At 35.0% G+C, this 16,744-nt stretch overlaps 2 protein-coding genes across 2 annotated transcripts; one reads left to right on the top strand and one right to left on the bottom strand.

Annotated features, from left to right (window-relative positions):
• The first annotated feature begins 1,042 nt into the window (after positions 1-1,042).
• LOC113071849 (serine incorporator 1-like) lies at positions 1,043-6,277 on the top strand. The gene is made up of 10 exons (XM_026245152.1): positions 1,043-1,186; positions 2,880-3,041; positions 3,147-3,340; positions 3,499-3,578; positions 3,890-4,027; positions 4,134-4,303; positions 4,444-4,534; positions 4,619-4,760; positions 4,852-5,076; positions 5,328-6,277. Exons 1-10 carry the CDS (start codon positions 1,148-1,150, stop codon positions 5,464-5,466), a joined length of 1,380 nt encoding a protein of 459 aa, XP_026100937.1. The 5' UTR covers positions 1,043-1,147; the 3' UTR covers positions 5,467-6,277.
• Positions 6,278-6,929: 652 nt separating this feature from the next.
• On the bottom strand, positions 6,930-15,800 carry LOC113071848 (heat shock factor protein 2-like). The gene is made up of 12 exons (XM_026245151.1): positions 15,575-15,800; positions 13,798-13,906; positions 13,574-13,701; positions 13,297-13,421; positions 10,570-10,645; positions 10,388-10,449; positions 9,423-9,501; positions 8,976-9,100; positions 8,640-8,873; positions 8,000-8,102; positions 7,758-7,818; positions 6,930-7,674 (listed from the first exon to the last, which is right to left on the bottom strand). The coding sequence occupies exons 1-12, from the start codon at positions 15,665-15,667 to the stop codon at positions 7,376-7,378; spliced, it is 1,494 nt and encodes a 497-aa protein (XP_026100936.1). The 5' UTR covers positions 15,668-15,800; the 3' UTR covers positions 6,930-7,375.
• Between the last annotated feature and the right edge of the window lie 944 nt (positions 15,801-16,744).

Genomic DNA, 16,744 nt, shown 5'->3' with positions numbered 1-16,744 from the left:
CATTTACCACTTGTTGCTTTCCCTGGTAAAATTCTAGTCTGAACAAGTGTATCACAGAACGGTGGCCCTTTCATAAGACATTCTGGGCCAATTACAGCTCTTATGTAAAGTATCAATACTGCCTAATCTCAAAAATAAACCTAGAGATAGAAATCATATCTAAATTGGCTGTTCCACAGCCACTGTGCATTGAAATATAAAATGTATTTAATCCTTTTAAATAAATAGATGAGACTTGCAAGATTAAGACTTCATGTTGGATGAATTTTTCTGCCATCACATTTTGATGTGCTGCTCCTAAAAATAGTGCATGTAAATCTGACATTCACATCAGACTGTGACCGATAACATTTCCCAGAGTGACTTTCTCAGAACACAGATATTCTAGAGCTCCCTTTTATTTAATCAGTTTCCTCAGTGCCAGTTATTACCTGGATTTAGTGACAGCTTGACTTCCATGACTGCACTGCTGTTTCCAGCTATAGCTGAATCCAGATTTTTGTAGTTTCTGTTTCATTACTGAGTAATTTTTCATGCATTATTTATGCAGACATATTATTCCACAAAAATGTTAACTTAAATGCTCTGCCTTTTCTTCCACAGTGTACAATGCTGCACACTTTTTGAACACCTTGTTTTTGTAGCCTATATATATAGGGTAACTTTGTGCAATTTATGACAAATTATAAAAAGGACTAGCCTAAAATTTATGTCAAACAATAACAATTGTCTTCCATTTTTCATCATGTATTTCCCATTTTTCTCAGTTTTTATTATTATTTTTGTATTTATTTTTTATAATGACTTATGACTTATTTTATAATTAATTACCTGTGGGTTTGTATTCCATTTTATATATATATATATATATATATATATATATATATATATATATATATATATATATATATATATATATATATATATATATATATTTTTTTTTTTTTTTTTTTTTTTTTTTTTTTTTTTTTTTTCCCAGCACCTTTTTTATGATTCGTCTGAGTGAAAGAATGATGTTTTATTTTGAAAAGTTGAATGTGAAAGTAACCTGTGGTTTCCGTCTTCACCAGACGGCGGAGCTACATTGTAAACACACAGCCTCCATTTTCAAACCCGTCCTGAGAAACATCGCGCATCACCGCTGAACATGGGGGCCGTACTCGGGCTTTGTTCCATGGCCAGTTGGGTAAGTTTACATATAAATATACTGATTATATATCAGTATTATCGATGGTAAACAACTATTTGGTTTTCAGCGAATTTATCATGTGTAGCTGATGACATCCGCATCGTGAAAGAAGCGAAAGAGAAAATGGTGTCGGGGCCCTTCGCGATGGTCTAAATTAATAAAAACCCATTGCATCTGTTGAATTATCACCAAGAATGAAACATAACAGCATATTCATTAATTTCACTATGTTTTGGTTTGATTCAAATCAGTTGTTTTTGTTTTACAAGCGTAAAATGTACAGTGTAATGTTGGGTGTTTCCCCTGTTGTGATGAAGCACAAATATTGAATATGTTTTTGTATAGACAATCGTGTATTGTTATGTTTTGCGTAATTTGCATCGCCAAGCAACACATATTACTACGTTTCTCGCAATTGCAGCCAAATAATCAAAGATAAACAATGTTTTGTCTGCGATATGATTTTGGGGGTGTATTAAATGGGACACGCATACAGATGACATTCCACCATAACATGAGGTTTTCAAAGAAGAGCACATGTTAGTTTGGATGTTGCGATAAGATTTCAGCTCATGACAAACACATTCAACAGAGTAACACTATTTTCTGTTAAGTAACACTTAAAATGTACTTTTATTCATGAACAAGTACTATGCTGTGTTGAGACATATTGTAAAATAAATTAATAAATCTGATCTTTTGAACTTTATATTCCTAAAAGAATCCTGAAAATGTTACAGTTCCAAAAAGCAGCACATTGATAAAACGTTTCTTGGGCACCAAATTAGCATATTACAATTATTTCTGACTGAGAATCATGCGACATTGAAGACTGGAGGAATGGCTGCTGAAAATTCAGCTATGCAATCACAAGAATAAATAGAAAAAGATATTTCAAATTTTAATAATATTCAACAATATTACTGTTTTATTGTATTTTTGACCAAATAGATGCAGCCTTGTTGAGCATTGAATAATTCTTTAAGAAATAAATAAATCTTAATGTTCTCAAGGACTCTAAACTTTAGTAGTGTGAACACTTTTTAGAAGATGTTTCTCCAGATGTTTATTTTGGAAGTATTTAATGTCTTAATCATTATCTAAACGCTCTGTTTTTGTTCTGTAAAGCCAGACACATTTAGGCCGAGCTTTGCCTGATGTTTTACCCTGGGAACAAATGAGGGATGAGGCTTCTATTTTTAAGCACTGTTATGAGTCACTTTGAAGTCACAGTGTTTATGCGTCAACCAGCCCTGCTCATTTTGAAGAATGACACTTTTTATGTCTAGAGATGATCGATTTGGCATCTTACTGGATATTGAGATTTGTATTTGCATTTTTTAAAAGCACGGTTAAAAAGCATTATTTACCCATCCTTCATATTGTAATGCTTAAATGAATTTGCAGTATTAAGCTTCTTTTTGTTAATAAAAATAGTGTCATTTATCAATGGCCAAATGTTTATGAAAAAAAATTATATTGATTTGAGGATTTTTAGTCACAATGTCATGCACAATGCATGCCCTAATTACGACTCATCCATTGCTATATATATTTAGGGTTCTAGTACCAGACAGATTTCACAGAAATATGTAAACTGAGATAAAACGATTATTTGAATCGTAAAATGGCTTAAATCACCTTTAATGTGCTTTTTTCTTTTCTTTTTCTTTTTTTATCTTATCTGCAGATTCCTTGCCTTTGTGGCAGTGCTCCCTGCCTGCTGTGCAGATGCTGCCCGAGTGGAAACAACTCCACAGTCACTCGGCTGATCTATGCCTTCTTCATGCTGCTGGGTGTGGGCATCGCCTGCATCATGCTCATGCCAGGCATGGAGGGGCATCTGAAGAAGGTGACCCAGCACTGTTTCTTGGGAATGAAAGTTTTGTATTTGGTTAACAGGGTTGCAGCTGAAGCGTTCTGATTGTGTTGTTGTTGTTGTTTTACGTCACTGCAGATTCCAGGCTTTTGTGAAGGAGGAACGGGGTCGTCCATCCCGGGAGTCAAAGGTCATGTGAATTGCGATGTGCTGGTGGGCTATAAGGCCGTGTATCGTGTGTGCTTTGGGATGGCCATGTTCTTCCTGCTCTTCTCTCTCATCATGGTAAAGGTCAAGAGCAGCCAGGACCCAAGAGCCGCTGTGCATAACGGGTATGTAAGCGTTGATGTGACCTAATGGTTAAAGTCATGACCTCTAACTCAACAGTTTAAAGATTTGAATTCTTATGAGCGAGACACAGGTTTAACGTGCAAATAATTTCAGAAACGTCTCATTGAGCCTCACTAATCTTTGAAATATTCTTCTCCAGGTTTTGGTTCTTCAAGTTTGCGGCCGCCACTGCTATTACAGTTGGAGCTTTCTTCATTCCTGAAGGCCCTTTTACTACTGGTGAAGTTTTGTTTTATTGCCTCAAATATGAAATATGCATGCAATTACATGATTTACAATGTAAGGGTAAAAGGTGACTTTAAATTACCATTTAGCTCTATCAGTAGTGACCAAATTAAAAAGTAACTGCTAAATATGTGTCATTTATTTTTACATTATATGTATAACATACAATCTGCAGTGGGATTTATACAGTCTGCACAGTGTTTGGTCATCTTAAGAAATGAGAGCGTGAGATTAGGCAGACATGAGTTGTTCCTCGTATTTATTTGTGAGGATCTCATGATGATCTTCTGTTGGGCCTCTTCCAGTCTGGTTTTACATTGGCATGGCTGGAGCGTTCTGTTTCATCCTCATCCAGTTGGTGCTCTTGATCGACTTTGCTCACTCTTGGAATGAGTCCTGGGTGGAAAAAATGGAGGAGGGAAACTCTCGTTGCTGGTATGCAGGTATGCGTTGAGAACTTGATTTATAAAGGTATTGTCCCCGTTTTATGCGGTGATAGAGAAGATTGATTGTATTGTTCTAACGTAATTTTTTTTCTACCATCCGTAGCTCTTCTGTCTGCCACAGCCATGAACTACGCTCTGTCACTGATCTCTCTGATCTTGTTCTATGTGTATTACACTCACTCCGATGGCTGCACTGAGAACAAAGTCTTCATCAGCATCAACATGCTGCTATGCGTTGGCGCATCTGTCATGTCCGTCTTGCCTAAAATCCAGGTAATGAATACAAAACGTCTGTTTGTATGACTAGTATTGGAACCGTGATGGTCTCCTTATTAAAACTGCTCAAGGTTTGGATACGCGTCTTATCAGGTGAGCGTCAAGAATTAAATGATGTCTTTACTTTCCTCCTCCAGGAGTCCCAGCCCAGGTCTGGTCTCTTGCAGTCCTCCATTGTTACTCTGTACACCATGTATCTGACCTGGTCTTCCATGACCAATGAGCCTGGTAAGGATTGAGAGAGGTTTGTTTAAATGAATTTTCTGTTGCTCATAAAATCAGTTTAAAAGAATGATTTTCTTTTCCCAAAAGACCGCAAATGCAACCCTAGCTTGCTTGGCATTATTGGCCTCAACAGCACCACCCCTGCTGGTCAGGACCGTGTTGTTCAGTGGTGGGATGCCCAGGGCATTGTGGGCTTGATTTTGTTCCTGATGTGTGTGCTGTACTCCAGGTAAGCCAGTTGATAATTTGTTAAAAGATATGATTTATTTTTGCAGCTATTATTCTATACAGCAGTCAAATTTGTCTTTTTAATTCCTCAGCATCCGCAACTCCAGCAATGCCCAAGTGAACAAACTGACCCTCAGCAGCGACGAGTCTGCTCTGATCGAGGATGGTCCCGCTCCAGAGAACTTTGAAGTGGGTGATGGCACCAGCCGTGCCTTTGACAATGAGAAAGACGGAGTCACCTATAGCTATTCTTTCTTCCACTTCATGCTCTTCTTGGCTTCTCTGTACATCATGATGACACTGACAAACTGGTACAGGTATGTGTGCAAGTTTAAGTGCCCAGTGTATTGGTAATCATGTCTTTGTCTGACTAGGCCTATTTTGGAAGCAGATAAAGGGCATATTTTCAAAAAGGCATTCATCAAATTGTTCCACAGTATATTAAAATGTTTGATTTCATTTGTGGAATTGTGTATATAGAATTAAAATGAATTCAATTAAAATATTGACTTTATTAACCAGCAGTTTTCAATATCTACTGTGTGTGTCTTTTATTTAAATTTTACAGCCCTGATGCCAATTATGAGACTATGACCAGCAAGTGGCCCTCTGTGTGGGTGAAAATCACCTCCAGTTGGATCTGCATCTCTCTGTACGTGTGGACCCTGGTGGCTCCGCTGGTCCTCACTAACCGTGATTTCGACTGAGAGGATGGATCGAAATAAAAGCTTGCAATGTGAATCCGCCATTAATTATGTGAAAATCCACATGTATAGGGATAGTAGTGTCTAAATGTAAATACTTGAGTGTTTTGTTCGTTCAGCTGACCCTACATGTGTTGTTGTTGTTTTTTGAACCTTGCATGCTTTTATGTAGGAGTTTATTAATTCATAAAAGAGCTGAAATAAATGAAAAACATCGCTTGGGTTTCCTGTGATGTGATGTTAATATTTCCTTCAAGAATGTGTTCATCAAAATCGCATAATAATCTCTGTATGGTCTAAAAAAAATAAATACAATGTATCTCAAGTTATTTGTGAAAACAATAGTGAAAATGCAGGTTATGTTTTCCCAGAAATCATGACATCCATAGTTTCCTATTGAACGTGCATATACAGTGTTGAATTAGCATGTGAAAAATTTACAGGCAACTTAAAATTGCAGATTTTGTCATGCATTTCGCTTTTTGATGATTTGCATCATGAACATGACTGTAACGGCGCTAACCATTTTGCAACTTGCACATGTTAGTTGTTTGACCACTATTCATTTCATTCTTGTAGCCAATGTGTGTGCTAAACAATGTTTTGCACTGAATATATTATCCTTGGCTGAAAAAACCCCCTGAATAGATTACTTGTGTTTTCCTTGACCCTTTATTGTATTAAGCAGGTTGGTGGTTTTCTTGACTGCAGTTCTCACATACGTTTTTTTGTTTTATGTCAGTGTTATTTTTTGCTTTTTGACAAGTGCATTGTACTCACCTAACATGTCCTCTTATTAAAGGTTTAAATCCCAGATTATTTTCTCATTGGAGTTTCTAAATATAACTGGGTATTGACAGGTTTCATGATTTAATTTGATTACGGTTCAGGTAATCTATTACTTCAATCTATTTTTTATTTTTTTTTAATGGAAATTAATCTTACAAATAATGTTATGTTAAACTTGGAACCGTCCTGTTTGGTACATCACAATAACGTTAAAGCTTAGGTGTAATAATCAGCACTTATAAGAATCATTTAAATAGCACAAATGGAAGTTTTTATATACATTTCTGATTAGATTATGTCACTACTCAAATAAGTGTTATATATATATATATATATCTATCGTAAATGTCTATTTTTGCAAAATGCTTCTTATATTGTTCACAACAGAAGCTGGTTTATACATCTTTTCACAGTTGAAACAATTACGTGAGATTTTATATATATATATTTTTTTACATTTATGCATTTAGTAGACTTTTATCCAAAGTGCATTTAGGCTATCAATTTTTACCTATCATGTGTTCCCAGGGAATCAAACCCCCAACCTTGCGCTTGCTTGCTCTCTAACTAACGCAATGCTTTACCACTTGAGCTACAGGAACACTAATATATTTATATATATATATATATATATATATAATGTTATATATATAATAAACACCAGAATCAACCTTTAATGCGACTGCAAAGCTTTTTATAATGATGAATATCGCACAGTAACAATAATCACTGTGTATTGTCCAACATTATGGAACTAACCATGAGCCAAGGTCTTCACATCGATTTACAGTGACATTAGAACATCAGGCAGGCACTTCTATACCATACACAACGGATAACTAACATTTTCTGAACTGCTCAACAATAAAACAGGACAACGCGTGCTTCACAAAACAGCTGCAATATAAATCAGCAACATAACTGCAGCCTGATCTCCTGATGGAAATACTGGAAGGAACACTAACTAGTGAACAGTAACTAGAAGTATCTGTGAAAGGAAGGAATGTCAAACTGAGGGACAGATGGTACCAAAAAAAAATTCTGGCTAATAAATATCATCATTTTGATGAATATTTACAAATAATGAAAAGGTCCAGTCCCTGTTTTCCAGGCTAATTCGCTTTCAGATATCTAGCTGTGGCGTGTCGGCGCTGGGCAGGTCAGAGTTCAGTTCACACAGGTAGAATAGCGTGGTCTCGCTCGCCTCTGCCTCTGTGAGGGGCTCCAGACGGATCAGAGAGCTGCGAGGAATCTGGGTCTCCATCTCCAGGGCCTTGTCCAACAGGTCCGCGGGTTCTTCAGGGCTCTGGGGCAGGATAGATTGGGTCAGGTTTTCAGCTGGAGGATCTGATGGGGCCAGAGGGGAGCATCCATCCAGGAAGGCCAGCAGAGGGCAGGTTGTGTACTGGATCAGCTGCTTATCTGAAAGAAGGAACCGAGACGCTAGCAAACACAGCACAGCGAGGGCATGACAGATATTTTACAGAGGAACATACAACACTTACCTGTGTTGCCAGGCTCAGACTTCCCTTTGTTGGCTTTACCCTTTGTTTCTGAGACAGCTTCCTGCCAACAGCAAAAGAAAAAAAATTATAAAAAATATGACAATGCAGAATAAAATGAAACTGGTCACCATGGTGAATTATAGCAGCTGATCAATGCATCAGTGGAAATTATTTTAGAGATATTCAACAAACGGAAATAAAAGGAATGTGGATACAAGGGCTTATGGAATCTCCAAACATACCTTTATGATATCTGGATCAATGCTGAACTGTTTTCCATACAACATGGCCTGGAAGTCTTCCAGACTGCAGTCAATACTGTCCAGATAGTCCATCAACTCAACTCTGTAGTGATTCAATTCACAATGAAAATATTCACTGAATATGCTTAAAGCAGAAGCGCCTCACCAATAAAAATAAAGAAATAAAAAGAGAGATGTAAAGCTTGAACTTTGTTGAAGCCATTCAAATTCAAGTGAAGCCCACTTACACCACATGAGAAAAAAAAAAAACCTTGATAGACACATACTAAGTATGATGGGGGGGGGGGGGGGATGAGAAAAAGTCATAATTATAAGATAAAAATTATGAGAAATAAAGAGATGAAATTATAATATAAAAAGCTGAATTTATGAGATCATTTAATTGTGAGATTAATTATGATAAAAAATTGTGGATTATTGATTACCAAAACACGATTTGTTTTCTTATGCGGCAGAATTTGGCTTCCATAAATAGGTTCTCAGAGTTAGAATAATACTTGATCAAAACGTACAGCAAGAAGCGTTTTTTGTTTTTGTTTCATTTCTCTTGACGAGTGAAGATCTCATCGCAAGAGATATCAAATTTTATATTATATATGGGCAACACTGGCCTACTTACTTGCCAAGAAGGTTTATGTTTTGTGAAAGGGCTCCATTTTCGCTGAGAATAGAGTCCATCAGCTTCACTGGATCCTCTGAACTTAGACCTGACGGTTTGTTCAATTGCAGGATGCTTGACGTGCTTTTGGGTACTGCTTCTTGTTGAGTGGTTGAATTTGTTACACTTCCAATTGTGTTGTCGTTTCTTTTATTCGGACTGCTTTCATAAGCCACTTCCACAATTTCAGCATCTCTGTAAAAAAAAAAAAAAAAAACAGACCTGATTTCTAATTTTCTGCCACAAAATCTCATGCAAAAGAGGTGCGATGCTTTGAATCAACCCCTAAATGCTTACACTTGGTCAGCCGGTACAGATACGCCATCTATAAAGTCCGCATCATCATCTGTGATGTCACAAATGATGACATCTTCAGAAATGTCAGAGCTGTTTTTCGATCCATTGAGTCCATTCACTGGGGACTAACAGAGACAGCAAAAGATGAGTCTCTGATGAACAGATCTTCAAGGTTCAATATTGAGGAATATCATGTTTATATAAATAAATCAGTCCCCCACCAACGTGAATTTAACAGACGGTGATTCGCACAATTTAAGGTTCATATCCAGTGGCAGGACAATTTCACACAAAGTGAACCCTGCCTCAAATCTCATCAAGAGAGAAAAATGCAAGATAATGAATAGCAACATTACAATTAAAAAAACAACTGACAAAATGTTTCTTCCTGGGAAGGAGAGACGAAGTGCACGGAACCTAATCACCTCTGGATGGTTCTAAACCTACTTTGCTGTGGTCCACAGGTTCCTCGAAGATCTGGTGGATGAATTTTGACTTCTTTCCATTACTGCTCAGAGTAAGCGGTCTGTAATCAGAAAGCAAGTAAGGTGCATGTTAATAATAGTAAAAAGTATATTAATATGTAATTTTAATATTTTAAAAATGTTTTTGAAAAACATTTTTTTTGCTTACAAAGGTTATATTTATTTAAAATACTAGGGCTCCACCGATCGTTAATCGCATCTCGTCAGTAAAGCCGGTTCTCTAATCAGCGGTAAATTCCATCAGGTGCGTGATTTCACATAGAGCAGCTGTTACTACACAGAGCCGTTGTTAACTGAGAAAATGCGCAAATAAACGCTGAAAATGAACGTGGATTTGCGCATCTTCTTTGTTAACCATGGCTCTGTGTAGTAACAGCTGCTCTATGTGAAATATTTTTAGGCACTCTGATTGATTGGAAATCCAACGTGCCGGCAACGCGCAAAGAGCCCATTGGATGTGACAACAAGTTCGCACAACACAAGTGTGAGTAACTTTTTTATTATGTGGTCACTATTGCTTTTTCTGTTATCACAGATCGTTTGATTTTTCCGGATCATTTATGCATTTTTAACCTAAATCTCAGCAGCGTCCATCTAGGAAGGATGTAACATACACAACTGTTAGCCAATCATACCAGTGGGCATTTGCTTCCGATTCTAAAATCCACCATGGCTATTCAAACAGAACATTCCCATGAGGGGGGTCAAAACAGGACAGAAAATAGCCTATTACTTCTAAATTATGCGGTTTCTTGATGTAAGAAAAAAATAAAAAATAATTACATAAGTAGACCTAAAAAAAACAGCACAAATGAATAAAAAAACCAGTAATTTCTGTCTCTATAAAAAAACAAAACAAAAAAACAACCCCAAACCTCTAAATGCCGGTTCTTTTATTAGATGCGTACACATACTTTTTAGTCTTACCTTTTGCGTTTTAAATTTAACATGCGATTGTTCTGAACCAATGTGAAGATGAACTGCACCAGCTGGAAGGGACAATACAAAAAGTGGCATTAGAATTCAAACCCGTTCATTAGGTTGTGCACATTTTATGTTGATATACAATAGGAATGTCTGCAAAGCTGCTACATGCAAGTAGAACGTACCTCCTTTATGACCTGCTGCTGCTGTGCATGTTTCTGTCTGAGGTCTGAAATCTCTGTCCAAAGAGCTTCATTCTCTCTGAAGAAAAGACAACAGTAAAGAGAATGAGTTATATATTTTCTAAAGAACACACCATGATGTCAGAGTGTAGGTCCTTGTTCCTGTTACTATGATATTCGGAGTGGTTTAACCATACTGGTACTTGCTGAACAGGGCATTATTAATCACAATTAGTGACTAGTCTGTCTGTTCCCTTAACTTCTGGGAAAATGCACATGGACAAGATTAAATGGATTCGTTCACTTCCAGAATAATTTACTTGATAATTGCCATCCATGATGTTCATGTCTTACTGTCTTCAGTTGCAAAGAAATTAAGGTTTTTGAGGAAAACATACCAGGAATTTTTGCCATATAATGGACATTTCTATAATTCACTTTAAATGATCACAATTTTGATGGGTCAATAACCATATTTTCGTTTACTGTTTTAATCCTTTCAACTCTAATGGGAGTCTATTCCACTCATGTTTTTCTCTAAAAGCAAAAGATAATTTACCAAAGGTAGTTTTTCTTAACGGTCGTTACGATCATCTCTAATACCTGCAGGTGTACAGCGTCCTGTTATCTGACCCATGTATTCCATAAAAACAGGTGGAGCAAAACTATTTAAGATCATACAAATAAGTACCAAATCAACAAATTTAATCAAATGATTCATAGTTTCAGTAAATTTTTGTGCAGCTTGTTGTTGACTTTTTGCATGTACATACAACACAATATCATCTGCATAAATTTGACAAAAGACATCTGGAGGACATACATTTAGTAAATCATTTACATATATCCTAAACAATAATGGGCTGAACATAGAACCTTGTGGGACTCCAATATTATAATCGAAGTAATCTGATGTTGCATTTATAACCTGTTTGAATTGTTTTCTATTTTCTAAATAAGATTTATTACTCAGTTGAAAAATGTAAACTAAATAACAAAGTAAAATCTCATGATTTACAGTTTCAAAAGCTTTCTTAAAATACAGGAATACAGCACCAACTATACCTCTTTTATCCATCAAATACTGAATATATTTTCCAACATAAACAAATTTGCAGTTTCTGTAGAATATTTTTTTTTTGTAAAATTGAATTGCATAAGGTGAAGGGAAAATGCAATTATTAAGATATGTGATTTTTAGCTCCACTACCCATTTTTCTGTGACTTTTGACATTACAGAGAGAATATTTATTGGTCTATAATTACTAATTTCTGTATATCTTCCAGAGTTATGAACGGGGTAATTACTCCAAATTTCAATGCAGAGGAAAACTTCCTTGTGTTATTGATAATAATTAATAATCTGAGTTAGGGGTCCAGTAAATAATTATTTTGAGTAAAAAAAAGAAAAAAAGAATCCAATCCATATTTATCTTTAGCTGAATTTTTAAGTTAACTAATTATTCTATCAACTTCTCTATTTGACACTTGTTTAAGAGTAAGCTACTTTTTTTAAATAAACAAGACACTATCCATCAATGCAATAGATGAAATATCTGGACAAATAGTCTTAGTAAAAACACTTATTACATCTACAAAATAATTATTAAAAGTATTTGCTATCATAGCATGTTAAGCATATTAAAATGTATCTTTTCATATTTCATCATAGATTTAAAAAATGTTTCAATTCTTTATCTCCGTTTCATTAAGTGACCAAATATTTTCATTTAACAATGGGAAGATATTTTTCTTCCTTGGTCTACTTTCAACTTAAGTCTCAAACTATTTACAGTAGTTTGAATAACATCAATTAGAACATTTGTATCCCTTTCAACAAAATTTTGAAAAATTGTTCTTCCCATCTTCTAATGCCCTTTTAAATTATTTACATCACTTTTTGGTATTCTAAAATTGTATATTTTTCTATATAATTGTATATTTGTTTAGTCTGATGACTAAACCTCCTCTTTTTCAGTTTTCTTACTACCAAAGTTAAATTATGGTCTGACAATCCTGTAATCATATTAAAAGTCTTAAGTACATATTCAGGTTTATTTGTAAAAATTAAGTCAATTTGTGTTTCAGACGATCTAGTTTTTTTTTTTTTTTTTTTTTTGTGGGTCCTTTTACATGCGGTTTCAGATCAAAGTTATAGTTATATTATTCAATTTCTTCCTTTCCGTTTTATCTAACCATTTTACATTTAAGTCTCCAAATAGAATAACGTCTTTAGTAAAATACTATAATTTAAGAAGCTTATATAATTTATCATAAAATTAATTCTTTTTGCTGAAGGTGGCCAATAAACTGCAATAATTATAAAAGACATTTGTGGTGAAAGAGAAACATCTAAAACTTTTCCATATCTAAGTTATAAACTAACTGTAATTCAGTACACAGAATAATATCCTTAATATAAAACATAATACCCCCACCTCTACCCACCAACCCATCACTTCAAAAAAAATATTATAACCAGGGACACACAACATTGCTGATGGTGAAGTAGCGTTCAACCATGTTTCAGTCAGACATACAAAAAAATCATTTCATTTCATTACACTTTGCCATAATGCTACGGATATGTAAATTACCTGCCAACAGTCAGTTTGGTTTGGAATCAATGTCCCACAGAATCCTTGCATGATTTACATTTTGAAAAATTGCAATTTGGACGTTCAACCCATTGGCCACTACTGATGTCGATTATGAAAGGCTTTACATTACCTTTTCAGCGTAGCAAGTCTAGCATCCATGTTTTCTTGCTGCTCGTGGACATTCTGTACATTTGTCAGAATTTTAGAAAGATCTTCTTGTCTTATTTTGTTCTCTTCAGGACGTGCATTGGAGACCTATAATTATATAATTATATACAATCAAGAATAAGAAATACTTACAAAAGTTACAATTCTAAACTATTTGTTCTTTACATTTTTTTACATTTGCATCTTATTTTCAGGTCTCCACTGTCTAATGTATTCATTTTTAACAGATATGTCCTTACCTTTCTTTTGATATTCTCTAGCAAGTCATCTTGCCCATGTTTGAAGTATGGATGCTGGAATTCAACTGGTCCATCTCGCTCTTGCTTCACTATGCCCGTTTCAATGTGCATCACCTTGCGAAAACCATCTGTTTGTGAACAAAGAAACAAACACTGATCTCAAATTACAGCTGAACAAAGAGTAAGGAGGAGAATTTCGGGGGAGGTTTAAAGAACACACTTACACATGTTGAGCTGTCGGACGAAACTGGCCATGTTGTTGTGCTTGAAAAATTTGGGGAGAATCTCTTTTGCAAACCTTTGTTCATCCAGTACAAGGAAACTATTTCCTTCCTATAAAAATAAATTAAGTGCCCTTTTAGCTAAAGAAAACAGACTTGTCATTCTGTATGCTGTTCCTTATTATGTAGAACACACAAGGACATTTGCTTGACTCACAATATAGCACATAGACTCTCTCGCTCTCGTTTATTTTTATATATTTTTTTAATGTATAGGCATGGTCAATATGAATTCTCGATTGAATAGAACAGCATTTACATTGTTCAAAAAAAGCTACTTTTGTATTTCACTGAGAAAGAATAGAGAATAATAAAAATAACAGTACATTGCAATAGACCAGCCTGGACAGAACAAGAGCTTGAACAAGGAGTTGTGCAGCATATTCTGAAAGAAAGGGCCTTATTTATTAGTCATATTGTTATTTATTTAGTTTTTTAGATGATTTGCACATGCAAATAAATGAATCAACTAGAGTGCAATGACTGTTTTGTCCTTGTTTATTTATGATTGTTATATAAGTATGTATCTGTATATATACACACAAGCTTGTATGTGTCTTCATACTGTTATTTTTATTGTGTGTATATAAAGATACATTCTTATATAACAATAGTTATATAGTTAATTCATTTATTTGCATATCCAAATCATCTAAAAAGCTAAATAAATAACAATATAACTAATAAATAAGGCCCTTTCTTTCAGAACATGCTGCACAACTCCTTGTTCAAGCTCTTGTTTTGTCCAGGCTGGCCGGTCTATTGCAATGCTCTCTTGGCAGGTCTTCCAGCCAGTTCTATCAAAACTTTACAAATTAACCCAGAACATAGCAGCAAGATTAATTTTTAATGAGCCTAAAAAATACATGTCACACCTCTGTTTATCAATTTGCACTGGCTACCAATAGCTGCTCGCTTAAAATTCAAGGAATTGATGTTTGCCTACAAAACTACCACAGGCTCTGCACACATTTACCTAAATTCATTACTGCAGACTTATGTGCCCTCTAGAAGCTTGCGTTCTGCAAGTGAACGTCACTTGATTGTGCCATCCCAAAGAAGCACAAAATAACTTTTACGGACTTTTAAATTAAACGTTCCCTTCTGGTGGAATAACCTCCCCAACTCAAGCTGAACAGCCGAGTCCTAATAGCCATCTTCAAGAATCGGCTTAAAACACATCTCTTCCATCTTTATTTGAACCTCTAACTTTAGCACTCAGTATTCTAATTCTACTCTTAAAAAATAACTACCTTTCTAATCTTTTTGTATTCTATTTTCTTATATATATATATATATATATATATATATATATATATATATATATACACACACATACATATATATATATATATATATATATACACACACATACATATATATATATATATATATATATATATATATATATATAAACTTCTAACACTAGATTGCTCTATTCTTTTCCTGTTCTGATTTATTTTTATTTATTATATTATTTAAAAGCCCTTGCTACGTGTACTGCGTTAAGCTAACTGAGACTTGTTATAGCAAAATATGTTATAGCAAATCTTTAATACTTAATCATTGCAATGCACGGCATCTATGATCTAAAACCCACCCATCATAATATACATTTGTAAATATAGTAACGTTACCTGGGTCACAAATAACTGTCTCACTGTAACTTATGCTAAGCTAGAATGCTAACATCAAACGTTAAATTATTTCTCTCATTTACCTGGCTCCAGCAAATAAATTCATTTGTGTCCGAATCCTCGACGAGGGTCCAAAGCTTGGTGAGAAACGCGGGAACGTTGGAGCTGTGTTTCATTTTGCTGGAATGAAAATGAAACGCTGCAAATGACAAATAATATGAGTCAGTTAAATTTCTTTCTTGTGTTTAGATAAAACACGAGAACCAGTGAAAATAGCGACGCAACTACACAACTTCCTGTAGGATTTAAGAGCTGTGATTGGCTTGTTGTGGCCTTACGTAAGATTGCTCACGTGCACGGCCATCCGTGTGTTTTTGGTAGCCAATAAAAACGCTCCGCTGAAGGGACAGGTACCTGATTGGTCACTCCTTCACTAAGAGAAATAAAACGTCAACAGCGATCAAGAATGAATTGCGTGGATTTCAGTTACTGTTGTTTTTGTTGTTGTTGTCTTTTATGGCTGTCTGATGTACAAATCGCAGAATAAAATCTCACTTAATATAGCTATTTAAAACAAAATGATAATTGGTTTATATTTAGAATACATTAGAATATTTATATTAGAATATTTTTCTTCCACCAAAAAAAAAAAATAAAAAAAAATTAATAATAATAATATATATATATAATCACTCATATGAGATGACAAATCCAGCAATGGCATCTCTGAATCCTTTTCCAAGATAGCTACTGAATCCATGCACATAGTCACAAAGTCTAAGGCAAATGTCATATAAATGTCTTTTGGGGCAACAGTGTGACAACTAACCCCCGGTCTCCTATTTTAACAGCAGATCCAGTTTGTGCATGGTATAAAGTTGCAGTTTATACATTTAGCACCAGGGCAGTGCACAGACCTTTTGAGGGGCATGTGCTGAAACTGAAAAAGGGCACCCCCCCCCCCTTTTTTTTATTAGAGAATATTTAGTAAGCCTGCATAAAAGGAAGAAATGGTCACATCTTCATGACAAATTCAGTAACACAAAATAATAGTCTCAAAAGCTTTAGATTTATTCACGATTAATAACAACCATAACAATAATATTAGATAATTAGATAATATAGATAAACAGGGTTTTAAGGGCTTCTTTAAACCTAATACAACAGCAACCTTCTGTGAGCCATGTATCTGGCAAAAATTTGATACTGTGGTGGACCAGGGATGTTGGTCTCTTGAAGGTCTCTTATTCACT

This window comes from Carassius auratus, unplaced genomic scaffold (assembly GCF_003368295.1).
Source record: "Carassius auratus strain Wakin unplaced genomic scaffold, ASM336829v1 scaf_tig00008323, whole genome shotgun sequence".
Lineage (NCBI taxonomy): Eukaryota > Metazoa > Chordata > Actinopteri > Cypriniformes > Cyprinidae > Carassius > Carassius auratus.
The sequence above is the reverse complement of the archived record's forward strand: the minus strand, read 5'-3'. Positions and strand labels throughout refer to the sequence as shown.